Source organism: Brassica napus, chromosome C4 (assembly GCF_020379485.1).
Source record: "Brassica napus cultivar Da-Ae chromosome C4, Da-Ae, whole genome shotgun sequence".
NCBI classification, from domain to species: Eukaryota; Viridiplantae; Streptophyta; class Magnoliopsida; order Brassicales; family Brassicaceae; genus Brassica; species Brassica napus.
In genome coordinates this window covers 42,299,356-42,319,520 of record NC_063447.1, presented here as the reverse complement: position 1 = coordinate 42,319,520, position 20,165 = coordinate 42,299,356, and the positions used below count along the sequence as shown (strand labels likewise).

Genomic DNA, 20,165 nt, shown 5'->3' with positions numbered 1-20,165 from the left:
CATCGATGTCAGGGACACAAAACATATCAGAGAGGCAGGGAGAACCGAGGAGAAGAAAGGGGAAGAGAAAATAGAGCCGGAGGCGCCTCCGACGGCAGGGAGCCGTCGGAGCAAAGGAGGAGGCTAGGGTTTTCTTTTTTTTTCTGAGAGGTTTGTAGAGAGAGGTTTGTCAATAAGGTGATTTCACCTCTTTGCCGGGAATCCAAGCATTGTAAATAGTCTCTCAAAACGTGAATTGAAACCAGGTGGCGGTAGTTACAGCCGCAACTCCTTTACCACTAGGCCGACTCAACGTTGGTTAACAATAGTTTTGACTCTGTGATTTTAGTAACAATGCATATACATAGCACCGTGTATAAGTACTGAATGTTTTTATTTCAATATTAAATGGAACCTCTCTACAAACAAATATCAGTTAATAAGTTAAATTAAACAATAAAATATGTACATGATATTTGAACTAATTGATTTGAGCTCTTTGGGCTCCTTGATTTCATATGTCTAAAGGACGAGGTGAACAAATTTCCAAATATCCCCTTTTGAGTGGTGCGTGCACGTATTTGCAAGTGACAAATGTCGTGTTAGAGATAACATTTCTTGAGTAAGCATACCAAGTAGACTGAAATCGGTCCACTTAACTAAGAGGTAGTTAAAAGAGATACAACGACTTAGAAAAACGAAAAAGTCGGATATAAATTATGAAGACCTAATTAGAAAAAAGATATTCACAGTCACAAAGGTTAATTTTTTTTTTTGCTTTATCTTATTCTTGTCGAGTTCTTAGCTTTTGACGAGTTCTTCATCTTTTTTTTTTTTTTTGTAATCAGACAGTTGATTTCAATAAAAAATTATTTCAAATAATTCACCATAGATTACATGCCTACTTTTAATACAAGCCAAATTGAGATTAAATAATTAGTGATGTCTGTGGAAAATTATATAGCAACGCAAAAAAGATAAAAAAATGGTCAGAGACGATGACACTAAAACCGGTACGGGCACTACACCGTGGGTTGCAGATCTCTCCACCATGATGACTCTGATGCAAACCTTGTTGGAGTGCTCTGAGAAACAAAACAAAACATATAAACAAAGTAACCAATGAGTGCCTAAATGCCCGAGCTGCCACTTGCGCACCACATGCTACCAATGAACAAGAGGCCAAAAATACGAGGAGACAACTCTTCCAAATGGACATTAATCCGACATGCCAGAGAGCCGCTACAACCCATGTAAAAAAATCAGGAGATCAACATTCTTCGAAACACTATACACAACATGTCATCAAGAACCCACCGAGTTACGAGCTCTGCTCCCGAGATAGAGTGTATCTTTACTACAACACAAAAGACACTCTTCAAAACAAAGATCACCGGGATCCGAGCTCGACACTTTGACAAACTCAAAATTCCAACTTTCTCCGGCTAATATGATCCCAGTGATCACATGATTGTGTTCAACATAGCCAGGGGATGAGCACAATTTACCGCTGAGGAGAAAAAGGCGAGATATCGCCAATTTTTCGTTAAAAGTCTTAGAGGACCGGCTCTGGTGTAGTTCTCAAGGCTTAAAGAGAACTCCGTCGACAGTTTTCATAATTTGTGTACCAAATTCCTCAAACATTAAATGTTCATCCGACAAGAAGTTTTGGTCACTGATCTATGGAAGATGTCGCAAGGTGCAAAGAAAAGGCTCATGGGTTTCATTGAAGGATTAAAGGGACTGGTTTCCAAGATACATGTTCCAAACGCCATAACATTGGAGGCAATGCGCAACACACTATGGATACCCTTTCCCTTCATAGCGAATATGTACACTAACAACAAAATCATGTTGGAGGATGGTCTCCACTGAGTGGAGCCAACTGCTTTATCACAAGGAGGAGGATAAAACTGCATCTATGATCAAACATAACGCGATGAAAAGTCTGGTAGCCACGAAAGCAGAAAATGCTTACCAAAAACCTCAGACAAATTTATCATTCGTCAAACAAAATAAGATATCAACATTTACTCTGTTATTGAGGCCAAACATTTTGAATCATCTGCAAAGCACCAGACAGACCTTGGAACCTTTGGGATAGACAGATCAACTCCTCTATCTTACAACAAGAATAAATGCTACAGCTATCATAAGTAGAAAGGACATGATACCAAAGAGTGCAAGCATCTCGCCGATGCCCTCTTTTCGGTATTCAACAAAGAATCGTTGACACCTGATTCTCAAAAATAGAAGACCGTGAAGAGTAAGGAAAGTTTAAGAAAAACCAATATCAATCTCGGCAGAAATCTCAAGACTGATCTCAGGCTGACCGTCCAAAAAACAAGATTCATCTGCCCCACCTTGGCAACACGATGATCCATAAACTGACGAAGAAAGGCCACGAGTGACACACCGCATCAACATGATTGTATATAGATCAATTTCCTCGTAAGGCAAAGAATCTGAGAGTCATTACTTACACGAGCCAATCAAAAGAAAACACACACAGCTCGATGACAACAAAATTTCATCCACTGATCTCCTTGATTTGCTAACAGGCTTACTGATGCAAAGGTCAGTCAACTTGACACCAACAATCTTCGTCAAAATCCTGGCACTAACGATCGAAACTAATCTCTCAGTCGACTTGGTACCAGAGATATTTCCCAAAAAGTCGGCATGAACTAACGAATCGACTCTCTCAGTGACTCGAAATTAGAGGTATTGCGAGAAAAACTTAACCCTCAAAACCTGAAGACTTGAGACAGAAACTTAAGCGCAATAAAGAAAGCAAGAGTGAACATCCTAACGATCTTTACAGAACACATAATCATGGAAGAATCATCACCATGCAAAGACTACACGATATATGTAAAAGAGTACTAGTAAAAAGGTGGCAATGACAAATCAATGGCCTACCACACTAGAAGACAACCTTTCAATTATCTTCATGAATTCGATACCGCCGAAATCCTGATCGGAAACTGCAAAGTAACTCGGGTCTGAATTGACACATGCAACTCAATCAATCTAATCTTCAAAGAAACACTTCTTAAGACGAAAGTCGATATGAAGGATCTCAAGCTTTCATCAAGATCCCTTAAGGGCTTCAATGGGACATCAACTGAACTACTTGTTATGATTAGACTAAACATATTTGTGGGGAGTAAACAAACTCATCAAGTTCTCAGTCATCGACACATCAGTGCCTTACAATGCAATCCTAGGGACACCATGAATTTATTCGGTGAAGGCAGATCCTTGAACGTACCATCAGTGTGTCAAATTCCCATCAAAGGATGCCAAGTTATTCAAACTTAAAGGTAATAAACAAGCCACCAGGAGCTTGCAGACCACAAAACTAAAATTCTGAAAGGCAGATTTTCTAGTAAAATCAGAAAAGAGGAAATGCCCTCATAAAAAAGACATCATTCATGCAGTCATAGATGAGACTAACCTGGACTGGAGTGTTAGAATTGGTGCAAACATGAAAGATGACATGAAAGAAAGTATCATCAAGTTCCTCAAAGGGAATGTATATACTTTCACCTGGTCAACAAGCGACATAAAAGAGAAAAATCCTTCTGCCAAGGTCCACGAACTGAATGTCGACCAACTTACAAATTGGTAAAGAAAAAGAAACCAAAACTCAATCCCAATAGGGAAAATGCAGTCAACAGCAAAGTTGATAGTCTATTGGGGGTAGAATCAATCACAAAAGTAAAATATCCAGATTGGTTCGCTTACCCAACCATGGTCAAAAATAAACATTGCAAGTGGGGGTCTGCATTGATTTTAAGGATCTCACTAAATCTTATCCAGAAGACAACTTTCTTCTTCGGCATGTCGACCGTTTTTTGGAGTCGAATGCAAGCAACGAGTTACTAACTTTCGTTGATGAATTTTTCAGGCTACAACCAGGTAATGATTCATCCCGATGATAGGAAAAATAGTGCATTCATCATCGATCATGACATCTATTGCTACAAAGTAATACCCTTCAAACTAAAAATACAGGAGCGTCCTATCAACGCTTGGTCAACAAGATGTTCGCAGAAAAAGTTGATGTCAAGATAGAAGTATACATCGAAGACATTCTGGTTAAGTCACTCATCGTGGATCACTCATCTAAAGGAATGCTTCCATTCCTTCAATGAGTATGACATGAAATTTAACCCTATTAAATGCACTTTTGGAGTAGTGTCTGGAGAATTTATGGGCTACATCCTCACCCAAAGAGGAACTGAAGCAAACTCAAAGAAGATCTCGGCCTTACATGATCTCCCAAGTTCGAGAAAAGCTAGGAAGTTCAACGATTAACAGAACAAGTTACAACTTTCAGTCGCTTCATTTTGCGATAAGCCGACAAATGTCTCCCCTCCTATGATCTCATTAGAAGAAAAGAGAAATTTTTCCGGGACAGAAAGTGAGAGGAAGCATCAGGTCAACTCAAGGCATACTTGACAGACAACACCACCAATGTTGGCAAAAGACAGTGAGGCCACCATTTATACATTTACATTGCGGTTTCCTCTCTCGTAGTCAGTGTTCTGAAATACGCTATACGCTAGCCGGGCGGCCACTTACTATATTGCGTATAACTGTATATACGGATGTTTACGCGGGGTATATACGGAAACTACTTATATATATATATATAGTATAGTATTGATAATATAGTATATATTAATATATCATTAGATTAATTAAATATGTATCAGTTATATGAGTACTTAGTATAATTTTATGGTTTAATCATAAAAATAGAGTAGATATAAATTGTAAACATAAAGTATCACATATATATTTATATATATGAAATAGTTAAACTATAAGTATTTGAAAATTTAATATATTTGTAGTTAAAATACTAATTTTAATCATAGAAAAGCATTTAAATATCACGTCACTAAACTATATAGTAAACAATATACACGTAAAGTTGTAGATAATAAATTAGTTTCATAACTAAAAATTCCGTTATTAAATTTTTTTTTATACAGTTTTGAAAGGAAGAGTAGAAAGATCGGGGATATGAATAGTTATTAAACATAAATGTATGCACTACCAATCTATCACGTATACTAATGAAAAGAAAAAACTACACACAAATGATGCTGAATAGCATAAAGTTCAATAGTCAGTTTCTGTAAGCGTATAATTAATTTGACCGTCTCGTTAAATTCGGTACGGCAGGTCTCCGTTCAGCGAATAAACGGCGTCATACAACCGTATTACCCGTAGTTTAGAACAGTGCTCGTAGTCAGTAATGTCCTTATCAATGAAGATTAAGTAGAACATAAATATATCTTCTATACGAGCAAACACATGACAAATTCCAAAATGTGTTACTCCACCCTGTAAAAAATGGTCCTAGCTAACGCCGTATTTTCAATATCATTCTATCATTATACTAACCAAATATTCACTTCAATATGTGATGCATAATACAAATCAATCTGGACGGTTATCAAAATGGACAGTAGAACTCAACGACCACGACATCAAATATAAGATATGGTCATCTGAAAAATCACAAGTGCTTGATGAATTCATAATCAAACTGTCACTTGAACTCGAACAAGATATGTTTTCTCCCCAGTGAAAATTGGATCTTGCACATGGATGAAGCATCATCTAACAAGGGAAACTGAATCAGAGTCTATGTTCAATCTTCTGTGGGTGAACTCATTCGACAATCACTCCGCTTGAGATTTGCAGCATATAATAACGAAGTTGACTATGAAGCCATCATTAATTACGGTTAGCAACAACAATCAAAGGAAAATGAATCTAAGCTTACTTTGATTCGTAAATCAACGTTAATCTGTTACCGGAGACTAGGACGCTAAGAAAACAAGATGGACACTTACCTGAAAGCCGTACTTGATCTAGCCATGGGTTTCAACTTTTTGAGCTAACAAAGGTTCCCCCCGAGAGGAAAATACACATGCAGATGCATTTCCGCATTGGGGAGTGATCTGAAAGATCAAATAAAAAGAAAAATCCAGGTGCAAAAGATTGAACAAACAAGTACCACACTAGCATCCGAGATCACCTCAGTTGTTACCCCAGTCACGAACATAGACAACACTGAGCCAACCAAGATGGATATTGATACTACTGACCGAGATGTTTATTTCAACGTCCCCGACTGGGGACTTCATATCTTATAATACTTGAATGATAACAAGTTACATGACGACAAGTGGGAAGCATGGCGACTTAACGCACGAAGTGTCCATTACATAACAGTGGTGGAGTGCTAAAAAGTCTTACTATATATCCACGGTGAAGATGTTAGTATGGTCATGAAAACATACATAAAAGAGCAGGAGGAAATCATACCAGTGGACAAGTTTTAGCTTTGAAAATTAAGAGTCAAAGACACTATTAGCCGGCAATAGTAGTAGAGTGTGAGAAATACGCACCGTGATGCGAAAAAATTCTTGAGACATGCTCCAAACATCTATTATCCTACCGTGTTACTAAAAACAACCAAAACTCCATATCCTTTCATCCAGTGCGCTATGGATATAGTAGGACATATGCTATTCTAGAAAAATGCTTGCTGCTTGTGATGACAAACTACTTCACAAAGTGGGTGGAGACAAATGTGTTTTCTAAATTACCGACAACAAAGTCCAGAACTTTGTCTGAAAGTACATCATCTAACGACATGGTCTCCCTTATGAAATGATGTAATATGTGTTACCCATTGTTTAAAAAGAGAGTTGATAAACAAATATTATGCAAAATTAATAAACAAAAATACAAATGAATTAAAACATGGTATATAGTATAGTACAAGTTAATGAAATTATCAAAAATTACATCATTTATGAGGAATTTTCGTTGCGTTTGATTCTTTGTCATTCCTTGAATTTTAAGGAACTATAGAAGAAAAACATTCTTTATCAAAATTGATATGGAACAAAAGGAAAAAATATTCATTTTCATTCTTTTTATTTTGTTCATATTCATTTCTTTCCTACTCATTCATATTCTTATTTTAATGGTCACCAGTTAGAGCAAGTATTAAGTTTTCATGAATCATTAATTAATCCTAATTCCATCACCTAAATATTAAATACTAAACCCTAATCACTAAACCATAAACACAAAAATAATATATAATATATATTGTAATTTTTTTATTAAAATTAAAATGTGAAAATAGTATTAATGTTTTGTAATATTAAGATATAGTATACAAATGTCAATGATAGAATAGACTTGCGAACGTACTAAAAAGTGTTCAAACCTAAAATTGATAGTGAAGGCGATACGGAGGTGACACCAATCATTGATGGTGATAATCAATTGGAGAATCATATTGGTACTGATGGTGACCATCTAGCAAAGGAAATCATTGGTGATGTAGTAGAGTGTACCATCGGAGATAGAGATCAAGAAGAGGTCGTGTTTTGATTTCCGACGGATTTGTCTTTAGGTGTGGAGAAATTTGTCAACAATCTCACTGTTCAAGGGGTTTTCGAGACTTAGGAAAAAAAAGAGAGCAGGAGATTGGATATCTATAACAATAAAGGAGAGTTGTCTCTCTCCACAATCTTCCACCTCATCATTCAATATAGGGCAATTGTTGCCACGTGTCAGTATTTTCTAAACTTTTTTTTGCACGATATTTTCCATTTTTCATAACTGGATCTTTATTTTATTAGGCCGTAACTAATTTACATGCATCTGCAAACAAATGCTTCTAAAAACCTTGATCGGTATAGCTCTCTTCTTTTTTTTCTCCATTTGACAGATTAATTAGCCATTAGTTTTCTTTATTGCGGAACATAATTGCATATACCTCTACGACTTCCCCTCAGAGAAGAGAAGAAGAAACATCGAACTTGGATTTCCACAATCATCGTCGAATTGATCTTTTCTCGATCGATACTTGAGAAACGGAATCCTTGATCAATCCATCAAATCATGGTGAGGAAAAAGGGTGCCAGAATGGTTTAATAGCACCATGTGGTATGCTCCTCCTCCGCCGTTGTCTTTCAACGACGACGATGGTCATTCCCCCACCACTAAAATGAAGGTGAAGTCAGAATAAATCTCCGTTGCTTCCAGGCTCAGTTCCGCTCCTCCGCCCTCCACAGCTTCCTCGGAACCGAGGAACGGTATTAATATCTCTGGGGGTAATGGAAACTCAGGTGTTCCTTCCACCGAGGACTTTTCCCGCCAAGCTCATCTCTCAGCGGAGGTCAGGTCAATTGCGCAAACCTTCCCTCCTTTATTAACTTATCTAAAGATTCTTCTAAGTCTTGAATTGTTAATTGATTTGGTTTTGATTAGTAGTTATCGAAGAACGTGATCAATATGAAGGAGTTGAGGAGTCTTGCTTTACAAAGTTTGCCTGATTCTCCTGGAATCCGTTCTACTGTCTGGAAGGTATTTGAGATTTAGGATATAGTTTGGTTTGCGTGAAAAGCCTTAGGAGAAATTTGAAATCTGATTTTTTATTTTGTAGCTTTTGCTTGGATACTTGCCACCTGAACGTTCACTCTGGTCAACTGAATTGAAACAAAAGAGATCCCAGTACAAACACACACTATAAGGATGAGCTTCTTACCACTTCTGTAAGTGATCATGTTCTCTTTTTTATTGTCGATTCCTACAAAATCCGATCAACACTATGGCTTTCTCTAATCATTTGTACGAAATCCTTTGCAATATTACTGACCCAAAGAGGAACACACGAGGCAAGATGGGTCGAGAACACAAGTAAATTTGAAGTGAGGACTAATCTATATGGTTCAAGAGAAACTTCATTTTATTCTTTCTGGGAATGACTAGATTCTTCGCAACCTCCCCCTAACGCTATTTCTAACGTTATTTCTAACGTTTGTAAAATATAACTTGATATTTACGATGTTGGTGCAGTAACGGAAACAAAGGAGGAGAAGTAGATGATAACTCTAATATCTCCTGGGGTAAGAGCTAAACAACACTCCACTGAGAGCCGAGAGGAGCCAAGAAGCTATTGTTTACGTTGGGAATCCCGACCCCCAGGTTCTTCTCCTTTCTCTCTCCCTAACTTTAGATTTTGGATTTATTCGGTAGATTTACTGTGTGTTTCTCAGTTTCTCTTCTCTGTGAATTGTAGCTATCTGAAGAATTTCTTTGGGAATGTTTAATACAAGCAGGCCATGTTGGTAAGTTGAACGCTTTGGTTCATATGAATAATCTTCGCTTTGTTGCTTCTGTATCTTATGGTTGTTGGCTATACTTAGAAGAACTGGTCTTCATCTGACATTAAGGTCCTCTGTTTATTTTGGATTTTATCAATTAATGTGTATGTTCCCAAAGATAGGGTGACAAATCTTCATCAAGGTTGACTTCCTTTGTGAGGAAGACATTGGCTATGTAAGTCTTTCTCTTTTCCAAGAGTTTTGACTTCTTTCTCTACACAATAGCAAAATTTTATTTCCATATTATGCAGGCAATTAAGGTTCTTAACATGATTAAGCTCCATGGAAAGACTATACGTGTTAACAAGGTGTCATTTTTGTTTCTATAAGCATCCTCTGTTTTGTTTACTGACAAATTCTCCGGACTTTTATGAGTTTTGATTTTATCCCATCGTAAGAGTTTGATAACACTTTGTTTCCTAGATTGAAATTTTAGTAGGCGTCTCAAGATAAGAAGATCATCGATGTTGGTTGCCTTTGGAAACAGTTAAAACAATGGTTGATATTTACGCTTCTGCCAAAGGCTGCACATTAGAAGATCTTCATTACAGAATAGAACAAAATGGGCGTGGATTTGAGTACCACAGATTGGGTTGTTCTTTATAATTCCAAATCAACAAGAAGCGGAAGATTGGCCTGTCGGAGTTGGTCATGTTTATTTTGATGCCAAGGGCCAATAATTTTGGATTTTATCAGAGACCATCAAGAGATCATTTAACAGAAACTACTACGTTTAGAGAGCAGCACGAGGAGAAAAAAAAAGGTTAAGCCAAGGTAATAAAGAAAACAATAAAAACTCGAGGAAGAGACGCAAGGCAAGAAATATCACAAGTTTATTCTATAACCAATCTCAAAGTCAATACGGCAGAGGTAACAAATGCTTAAGTTCATGTCATGTCTGTTGATTTTTTGGGTAGTGAGGTTTATGAAATAACAGAACACTTTACTATGCAGCATATTCCAGATTATGAAAGAGTGTTTTGTGGAGAAGATAGCAGGAGTCATCGTTTAATTTGTAATCAGTGGATGATAACACTACGTGGTCTGGTTTCAAAGAAGCTATACGCACTTCTCATTCGTCTGTCTTTTAGTTGGATTAATGCGCCAATTTGACCAACTTTGATTCTCCACCTTACTATCTCTCGATCATTAAATTTTCTTTCAAGGTAAAATCTTTGCTTCCACACTAATGCAGTTAAAAGCAAATATGAATCTCTATTTACATTAGTTGAAGTTGTTGGGTAGTTAGGAAAGCTTAGTATAGATAAATATATAAAAAGTGATGTTGAGGAATTTGTGTTATTTTCTTGGAATAAATTATTGTCAAACTATTAGATATTGATAGTATTTTGCAGATTTTGTCACAGATGGCTTTGATCAATTATTATGTGTTGTTGCAAAAGGATCCAGCCAAAGAAGGAGGAGGAGTCTCACCTTTTTATTTTCATGGAACATAGAGATTTGCCGCAACTGTTAAATCTGGATTTAGCCCACTGTTTGGTCTGGTTTGCTTTTGACCTTTGTAGCTGCTGCTGCAACTACTCTGGTTTTTTCATTCCCTGTTTTGATGGAGTGTATATCAACATTTTTGCTTCTGTTCCATTCAGTAAGATTTTGGTTTTCCATAATAAGAACCAGATTTGAGTTCTAAGCAACACGATCACAAAAGATCAAAACAAAAGAGGGTCTATAATGAACATATACAACTCTGTTTATCTACTTCACAGCGGCCGCTCTGGTTGCACTCTGAAGTTCAGTTCGTCCACATCATCATAAAGATGTTCAAGTCCTCTGTTCTGTTTTTTCTATTTCACTTCACATGAATGATGGTAATGCGGCTAAGGTTAGACAAAGAAGAGATGGAAAGATAACTAAAATTAGTTAGAAAAGAAAACCAAATTAAAATGAAACTGTTGCTAATGCAAACTAAATAAAAATAATTAAACAGATTAAATTACAATATTCAAAATAAGATCGAACATAGATACAATATTTATATATCTGACACAGATCCGTAGTCGAAGAATAAACCCCACGATCGGTATATAACACGTATATATATAGCATATATTAATATATATATATATATATATATATATATATATATATATATATATATATAATTTGTTAATAGTTTTAATTTCTTAAATTTTAAATTTTTTATATAAATATACATATATGAGAAGCAAAATAGTATAATTTCTAAATCTAGACATGTCTTCCATTATTTTAAATGTCTTAAAACTGGATATAATTTTTAATGATAAAATATATTATATTTGATAATATTTTTTGAGGAACATTATTCTTTCCTACAAATTCCCAAAAAAAATGTTATTGATATATTAAGTTAAAAGATTTTATACACACTAATAGATTGTTTGTTGAAATATTTATTTACATGTTCTATTATTTATGACATATTTATAATATCAATTTTAGGTACTGAATTTTATTTTTAAATATTTTAAACTTAATAATTTTTTTCATTATTATTTTTAATAAAGATATAAATTGTGTTTAGTTTAGTCTTTATAAAAAAACTCTAAACTGCAAAACAATAATATTCTCAAAAAAGTATTATATAAATTTTTAATAGTTGGTACGTTTTAAAAAAAAACTGTTAAATAGTTTTTAGGATAATAAATTAGTGATGTGTTTTAAAAAGGAAATTATAAAGAAGAAAATATACATGATTTTAACTATTTTTTAGTTTTGGAATATTTTTCTAAATTAATTGTTTAGTTTATATTAATTAATTATGATATGCATAAAATATGAGTGACATGTCATTATAATTATTTTACAAAATCAAAGACAAATTTTATGAGGGATTTTATTTTAATAGTGTAGAAGATATAAAAATGGTCAAATAAAAATAATGATTTATTTCTTTTATAAAATACCAATGCAAATGAATACATAATAAAAATGGTATAATGTCATAAATACATGGTAAATTAAAACCAAAATAGATTTAAATAAACATGAAAGCTTTAAACCAAATAATAATATCTTCGCACACACTTGAGAAGTAAAACGTTTGGCTACTTCGTACACTCACGAATATGGTTTATTATTGACTTGCTTTAACATGTTCAATGAGAGGCTCTATACCTCCCGCATACTGTACAGATTCAACTACATTAGCATATTAGACTTTTGTTGTCAAACCAAATAAACACTTCACATGAGGACTGAAATATTTAAATGTACATTGTGAGAACAAACATCCACCTCTAAAATTATTCACGAACACTTCAATTTTATAATAAGTTATATCTTGAGAAAATAGTCTATTCAGATCTGAGCGATGCTAGACCATGATTAATAATTCACTTACTAGATTCAGTATCATTTTGAAAACAAAGTATTAAACCAATACGTCCCAAATGAAGTCTCTAACAGATTGCCACATCCATGATATAGACAAAGTATGCGAGGATTGTTACTACTTTAAGATAATGAAAGAAATTGTTATTTTCGTTTAAACAAGATAATCACAAAACAAACACACGCATTACATGTTTCCCTTTTGGAACATCGACTTTACTTTATGTTTTAAGTTCAGCTATATTTACTTTGTGTAACTATACGCTATTTATTCTATTTTTATTGAATTGATCAATGAAACCACTTATGATATTCCTTTTTGATCTAAACAGCTTCAAAACAAAGTAATACACTACTGTCACTTACCAATATCATATGGATCAAAAATAATAAAACATATGAACCCGGCTACGCGCCGGAATACCACTAGTTTGTTAATAAAAGCAAAAGCAGAGACATAAGAAGAAGAGAAAAAATTAACAGAGAAAAAAAGTTGAGACGGTAGATTTTTAAAGTCTTTTGGTATATAAGACAAAATATGCTGAAGATCATTGTCAAGTTTTTTGGCTATAGAATTAGTTATTAATTTATTTATTTTTGTTATCTCATGCATTTTCCTTGTTCAATTATGTGAATGAAGACATGAGATGTGACCACTTTCCCCATGTGAATTTTTCGTTTTAAAAGTTAAATTTAAACTGTTTTTTTATAAAAAATATTAAGTATATCCAATTTTAAAAAGAAATGGTAAACATGTAAATTGTTTGCTAAAAATATCTTTGTTGAACGAAATGGTATCTAAATATACGCGATTTCTTAAAAGTTAACTTTGAGTCTTGCATTTGAGTTTACCTTAAGAAGAGAGTAAAGACATCAACAGTTTTTAGGAATTGGAAAACAATGTAACCTGTAGAGTCTAGGGAGTGTCGCTTTTAGAAACAACAAGAGATGTGGGGCTTATAGTTTTGCAGCATTAGATCACCTATAAACTATATAGATTATAGAAGACAAAATATTATCATTACTAGACCCAACGCTCGCACACAATGCATATGTATACCAACGTGGATAAGCATTTTGAGATTACAAAAAGAAACCCAGATGACCGAATTCCCCAGTTTCCACCATTTGTGTGGTGCATGCATGTATTGTAAGTCCTGGCTGTCGAGTTTGTCTAAAAAGACAAATCTAGCTAGTGCTTTGGTGAAAAACTTCTTCAACTGTGTGTGAGTGGAGACATAATATTTGACCATCTTTCCGCGTGTGAATTTACAGCTTTTGCAATTTTGGTTTGGCACAAGGTTGTAAAGGAATCAATAACTAAAATTACTTTCAGCTTTTAGTTGCACTTAATGTACAAACTGGTTTTTTGATGAATATAATTCAAAAAAAAATGGCATTCGTTGATGTTCTTCATCTACACATATACTCTGAATTATTAGATTCGTGTCATAATAAAATCGGCATAAGTTAATAAGTTATGTATGTGTATGAAACTCCTATAATATGTGTGGTAGTGCCTTTAGCCAATTTTCTTCTACAGTAACAGCGACTATAGTTCTTTAAAAAAAACTGCGACTATGGCCCGATACGTACTTGCATGGATGGCAAACTATATAATTCATCATGTATTGTGATCTTGTCTCATTTTTTGTTAAAGATGATCTTGTCTCGGGAGTATTTATTAACACCAAACAAAAAGAAAATGTTACATCGTTTGTCTATTTTGAATTTCCTTTGACATGTTTCATACTTTCATTCACGCATTGTCATGTTTGTCTCAGCTATTGATTACATTATAAATAAAAACTAGACCCTGATAGCGCGGATATGAATTTTCAATTTTTAATTATTTATTTTATTAAATGATGTATTTGTAATATTCGTTCATATTATATTCATTAAGTAAATTTTTTTTTTTTGCATCTTAAACTATCTATTTTTTTTAGGAATGTGTGATATCATATAAAAAATATAAAAAAATGAGTATAGAGTTAATTAGATAATTTTAAAAACAGAAATTTTTTTTCGTGTGTGATATCATATAAATAATGATCCGCCCAGTTAACAAAAATCATGATTATTTTATGTGTATTTTTTTTTTTATTTTGACCATTTCCTTAAAACTATATTAAATTTTACATATTTTTATTAGAATATTTTTAATATCTTTACCTTTTTATTTGAAATGCAACTCAATATTTTTTTAATAATTATAACAAAATATTTAAAAAATATTTTTAGAATTTGTTTGAAAAATATGAAAATTACATTTTAAATTAAAATTATCCTAAAATATGATAAGTTTTGATGTAAACGAAAACTCAAATTATGTCAAAAATAATGATATTCAATGATAATAACAATTTTAATTTATTATTTAAAAAATACATTTACAAAAATATTGTTTGAAAGAAAATTCATTTATCTTTCAAATATAAAATGAAAATATTATAATTAAATAATAAAAAATATAAATAAAAACCATAAATTTAGCAAATGACAACTGAGTTATATTATGCTAAAATTTTCTTTCTAACAATTTATCAAATGACAAATGAGTTATGAGCAAATAATACCATATAATTTTTAAAAACGTAGCCATTCTTAAATATTTTTTGAATAAATAATTATTTTTAAATTTAATCAACTGAAAATAATATCCGTACAATTGTGTGAGTCAAATTCTAGTTTTATTGATGCATGTTATATATTAGTGCTGCATGTTTTAGGTAACATTTTAATGATGCACGTTTTTAAAAATCTTCATTATTAAAATTATGCACGTAAGGATAACTCATAAGTTTTTTTGGTTGATTAAATGATATTATGTCCAAATTTATTTAAGGATATTTCATTAAGGTAACTGAAAAAGACAAACAATAAAATAGGAAGTTTAAATTCATTTAAGCATATTTCATTAATGCAACTGAAAAGACAAGTAATAAATTAAACAGTTTTATTCGTTTTAGGATATTTTATAAATGCAACTCAAAAAGACAAGCAAAAAAAAAAAGAGTTTAATTAATGAAGTAAGAACATTTTTAAATGGGTACTTCTCTTTTAATAATATAGATATCTTAAAGAAATTGCTTTGAGATTTTCTTTTAGTTTACAAAAAAAAAATTGCTGTGAGACTATCATACAATAAATGGTCTTAGATACTGGCATACTGCCATACAATAAATCGAATTTATATAAAAGTTAACTTGTGGATATTTAACTTCATCAAAAAGCTAGGAATTAAATGAAGGGAAATAAATCAAGAATTTACGGATTACTAGATTAGTACAACTGGCATTTTGACCCAGGATTTATATCCACTTTACTTGGAGTATAGTGCTTATATAATAAACTTTCGAATTGTTATATAGCACGACTCCGCTGTTTTTGACTTTTTAACACAACAGCTGTTCAGAGATATGCACCAGTAGAGTCACCAAATAAATATATGAATTTACGAGTGTAATTCAAAGATGGTCCCTGCTCTTATAAGTGAGAATTGTGGCAGCAGTCCCAATAAACGTGAAGTCATTCAGCTATCTTTGCAACATTATTTTACAGGGAAGAATTAATGAAATAATGTATCTACCTTTTTCGTTGCTAAGTTAAGCAATAAGTCTAATGGTCTTGATCTCCATGATATTATAGCAAAATAAAAAGCTTTATCAACGTTGATATGTAATTTTTTTAAAGAGATTGTAATTTATTTCAGGGAAAAGTACTTTAGTAGAATAGCTCGTACTAATTTTTCATGTTTTTTTTTTCTTCTTTTAATGCTGGAATTTGGTTAAAGTAAAACTTGAATCCAAAGGGACGTGCATGTTTGGTTTTCCAGGAGACTTTAATGATCTATCTCTCTCACCTTTCACTTTCTTCTCTCTCTCGAATGCTCTTTTTTTTTTGGTCTAAATGTTAAAATTTATACCATTTTTTAAGTTTTACATTGCTGTAGAGCACAACTTATTACGAAAAAGAAGAAAAAAAAAGAGAGAGAGTTGCATTAACTATAAAGGGTTAGGAACCATAAATACAATTTAAGCAAAGATGGTGAGAAGGTAGTGACAAGAGATGGGGAGAGTAGCCTATCACGCATTCCCCGGTCTACCATCCTGAAGAAGGCTTCTTGGTTTAAAGAAACGTCTCTGAAGATGCGGCCATTCCTTTCACACCACAGATTGTAAACGATGACTTGGCTGAGAAGCTTCAACATAACAACCGCACGTTGGACATGGGGACCCTGTAGATGGCGGCAGAGAGCAACGACGGCGTCCAAGGATGCAGGTGGATACGCCATGTACCTGCCACAAAAGCGATTCCAAACGGCAGCAGCAAAAGCATACTCAAAGAACTATGAGATTCATTAGCATTAGAGCATAAGACACACCTTGGTGGAACAGATAGTCCCCCAAGAGATCAACCGGTCTCTAGTTGGTAGTCTGCGAAGGAAAGCAGTCAAGGAAATGAATGAACAGCGAGGAATCTCCTTTTTGAACCAAACGACGGAATGCCACTGAACCAGAGGGTTTGGGTTGTGAATCCTCTCCCATGTCACACGAGAAGAGAAAGACGCACCAAAACCACCGGCTTGAGTTCTCCACAAGTATACATCACTACCATCAGTATCAGACGGAGCACTAATTGTAGAGAGTATAACCTGTAACGTTTCTGCGAAATCTGACCGTGCCGGTGGTAGATTCCAATGGCCATTGCTAACAGCTTGTGAGACCGTTGCGTTTAGAGGAATCCTTAGAGCCCTAGGCCCAGAGGGACCAAAGAGAAGATGTAATGGACCCAACTTAGTCCAATAATCATACCAAAACAATTTTGTTTTCTCATCCCCAATGCTGCAGCGGAGAAGGCCCTGAAGTTCTTGCTTCAACTGAATCATACTTCTAACAGTCATTGAAAACCTCGGTGAATCGTTAATCAGCCAAAGACTCCTGCCACCGAATCTGTTTTTGCTTAGCCAAGGAACCCAAAGTGATCCCGATGCAGAGAAGAACAACCACAACCTTTTTAATCTGAAGACCATCTCAAATTCCTCCAGTTGTCTTATTCCAAGACCACCCTCTGATTTAGGTTTACAAATGTTAACCCAAGAAACTCTAGCTCCAGCTGCAGATGAAGTGTTATTATTCCATAAGAAACCAGAGCACAACGAATCAACTTTAGTGTAGAACCACTTTGGTAAGACAAATATTGAACTCCAAAAATTCACCATGCCATAAATAACTGAATATATCATTTTAATCTTTCTGGCAAAAGATAAAAGTTTGACTGTCCATAAGTGCAACTTAGAAGTTATTCGCTCAAGAAATGGTTGCAATGTCGCTGCTGAAATCCTCTTAGGGCAGAGAGGCAAACCTAAATACCTTGTTCAGAACTTCCCCTGCTTGAATCCAGAAATATCACCAAGGACTGACATTTGAATATCAGAGTAGCCTCCATAGAAGATCTCTGACTTTGTCTGGTAAGTATCTAGCCCTGACCAGTTCTTGAAACGACTCATAACATCTTTGATACCCGTAGTAGAAGCACGCGAGCCATCAGAAAAGACTAAAAGGTCATCCGCAAATAATAAAGAAGTGAGCTTCGGGTCTGATCATAGAGGATGTAATCTATAATAACCTTCCGCTTGAGCTTTATCCAACAAACGAGAGAGAACCTCCATGAGCATGATGAACATGTATGGAGATATTGAGTCTCCCTGTCTGAGTCCCTTCTTGCCCTCGAAGAAACTTGCGAGCTCGCCATTGATTGCAACCGAAAATCTGGGTGAGGAGATGCATTCCGTAATCCAAGTGATGAACATAGGGGGGAACTGCTGAGCTTCTAACATCTTAGTCACAAAATCCCAACACACGGTGTCAAAAGACTTATGAATATCGATCTTAAGCATTGCGCTTTTATGACACGATGATTTATTGTAATCCTTGATGAGCTCGGTTGCTAGCAACACATTCTCTCCAAGACTGTGCCCCTTTAAGAAAGCAGCATGGTTGGGACTAACACACTCAGTGAGGATTGGTTTAAGGCAGTTTGCTATTATCTTAGAGATGAGCTTGTAAACAATATTGCAACAGCTGATCGGTCTGTAGTCACTCCACAAGCATGCTTCCGGCATTTTTGGGATCAAAGCAATAGCTGTTGTGTTCATATCCTTCAGCAATTTCCCATTCCTAAAAAATTCCCTTACAGCACCGATTATATCCTCTCCCACAGTGTCGCACGAAGCTCTAATAAACTCTACCGAATAACCATCAGGGCCCGGGCTCTTAATCGATGGCATGGCAAACAGAGTAGCTTTAATCTCGGCCGCAGTTACATCTCGTTTCAAGTAATTCTGCTGAAGCTCTGAGCAACGAAACGGTAAGAGTGTTCTCAACTCATCTGAAGTAGCAGGTGAGACCGAGAGATCCGTTGAGCCTAGAATCCCTTGGAAGCAGTCCGCAGCATGCGCCTTGATTGCATCCATTGAGAACAACATGTGGTCATGACCGTCCTTTAGAAAATGAATGTGATTCCTAGAAGCGTGCTGAGAGACTGTCTGATGATAGAACGCCGTGTTACGATCCCCCACGTCTGTCCAGCGAAATCTTAATAGTTGTCTATAAAACTTCTCCTCAACCTTTAGGAGAACATTTAAATTGTCCCTCTCAGAATGCTCCTCACGTGTTGTACTTTGATCAGGCGAAGTAAGCATAACACGTTGCAGCGCCTCCACTCTCTCTTTCTGTGCCTTGACTCTTTGAGATATGCCGCTGAAATGTCGTTTATTAAGACTGTGCAACGGCCTCTTCAATTTCTTGAGGGAAGAAACCAGATTGAACTGATTGGTACCCATTATCTCGCTGCAATTCAAGATTCACTAACCGTCTCCGCATACTCCGGATGATCTATCACGTGATGAAATAATTTAAAGGGTTTTACAACCCGTCATCTGATAGATGGCATCCAAAGAAAACAAGGAGCGTGATCCGATTGAGAAGGATCCAAAAATTCTGCATAAGAGCCCGGGAAGGAAGAGGACCAAGCTTGGTTAATGAAAGCATGATCAATCTTTGTGGAGATGGGATTATCATCCTGCATATTCCTCCAAGTGAAAGGAAGACCTTTTGCTAAGGCTGCAAACAACTGAGCGTCCTGTAAACTGAGATTAGCATCATCCATTCCGACATCATCGATACGCAAGGATAGATGATTGGAGTGATGAGACGACCGTAGCATTTGATTAAAATCTCCCAAAACTGACCAGGGATGCGTACCGACCGGAGAACCGAGTTGCAATTCAACTAGACTTTCCCAAAGGCTGTTCCTGTCCTCCACCAGATTGAATCCGTAAACAAAAGTAACTGTAAGAGTTATGTTTTCCGATAGAATTGTAACCCCACAAGTGACTAATTGAGCTGTTGTGTTGTAGATAAGCATCGTGACCTTAGGATCCCAAACAATAACAATGCGACCTGAATCATTCTATACATAGTTTCCAAAAAACTTCCAACCCCTTGGAATAGCTCGTTATATTCTCTCTTTATTATTCTCCGTGGTATGCGTCTCCAGAAAATCTCCAAAAAGTGGCATATGGATTTTAATCCAATCTTTGGTCATCGTGTGGCGTCTATCACTGTTCAGTCCACG

General features: G+C 35.0%; 1 protein-coding gene across 1 annotated transcript; it reads right to left on the bottom strand.

Moving 5' to 3' along the window:
• Positions 1–16,527: 16,527 nt before the first annotated feature.
• Positions 16,528–17,748, bottom strand: LOC111213183. Its single transcript, XM_022714865.1, has 2 exons — positions 16,946–17,748; positions 16,528–16,825 (listed from the first exon to the last, which is right to left on the bottom strand). Exons 1-2 carry the CDS (start codon positions 17,746–17,748, stop codon positions 16,528–16,530), a joined length of 1,101 nt encoding a protein of 366 aa, XP_022570586.1.
• Positions 17,749–20,165: the final 2,417 nt, after the last annotated feature.

What these genes read in the sequence shown, in the direction of transcription:
- LOC111213183 (XM_022714865.1), bottom strand. Translation starts at nt 17,748, where the DNA reads ATGGTGAATTTTTGGAGTTCAATATTTGTCTTACCAAAGTGGTTCTAC. An exon ending in AGACTACCAACTAGAGACCG is followed by an intron (nt 16,826 to 16,945) that starts GTTGATCTCTTG and finishes CTTTTGTGGCAG; the next exon opens with GTACATGGCGTATCCACCTG.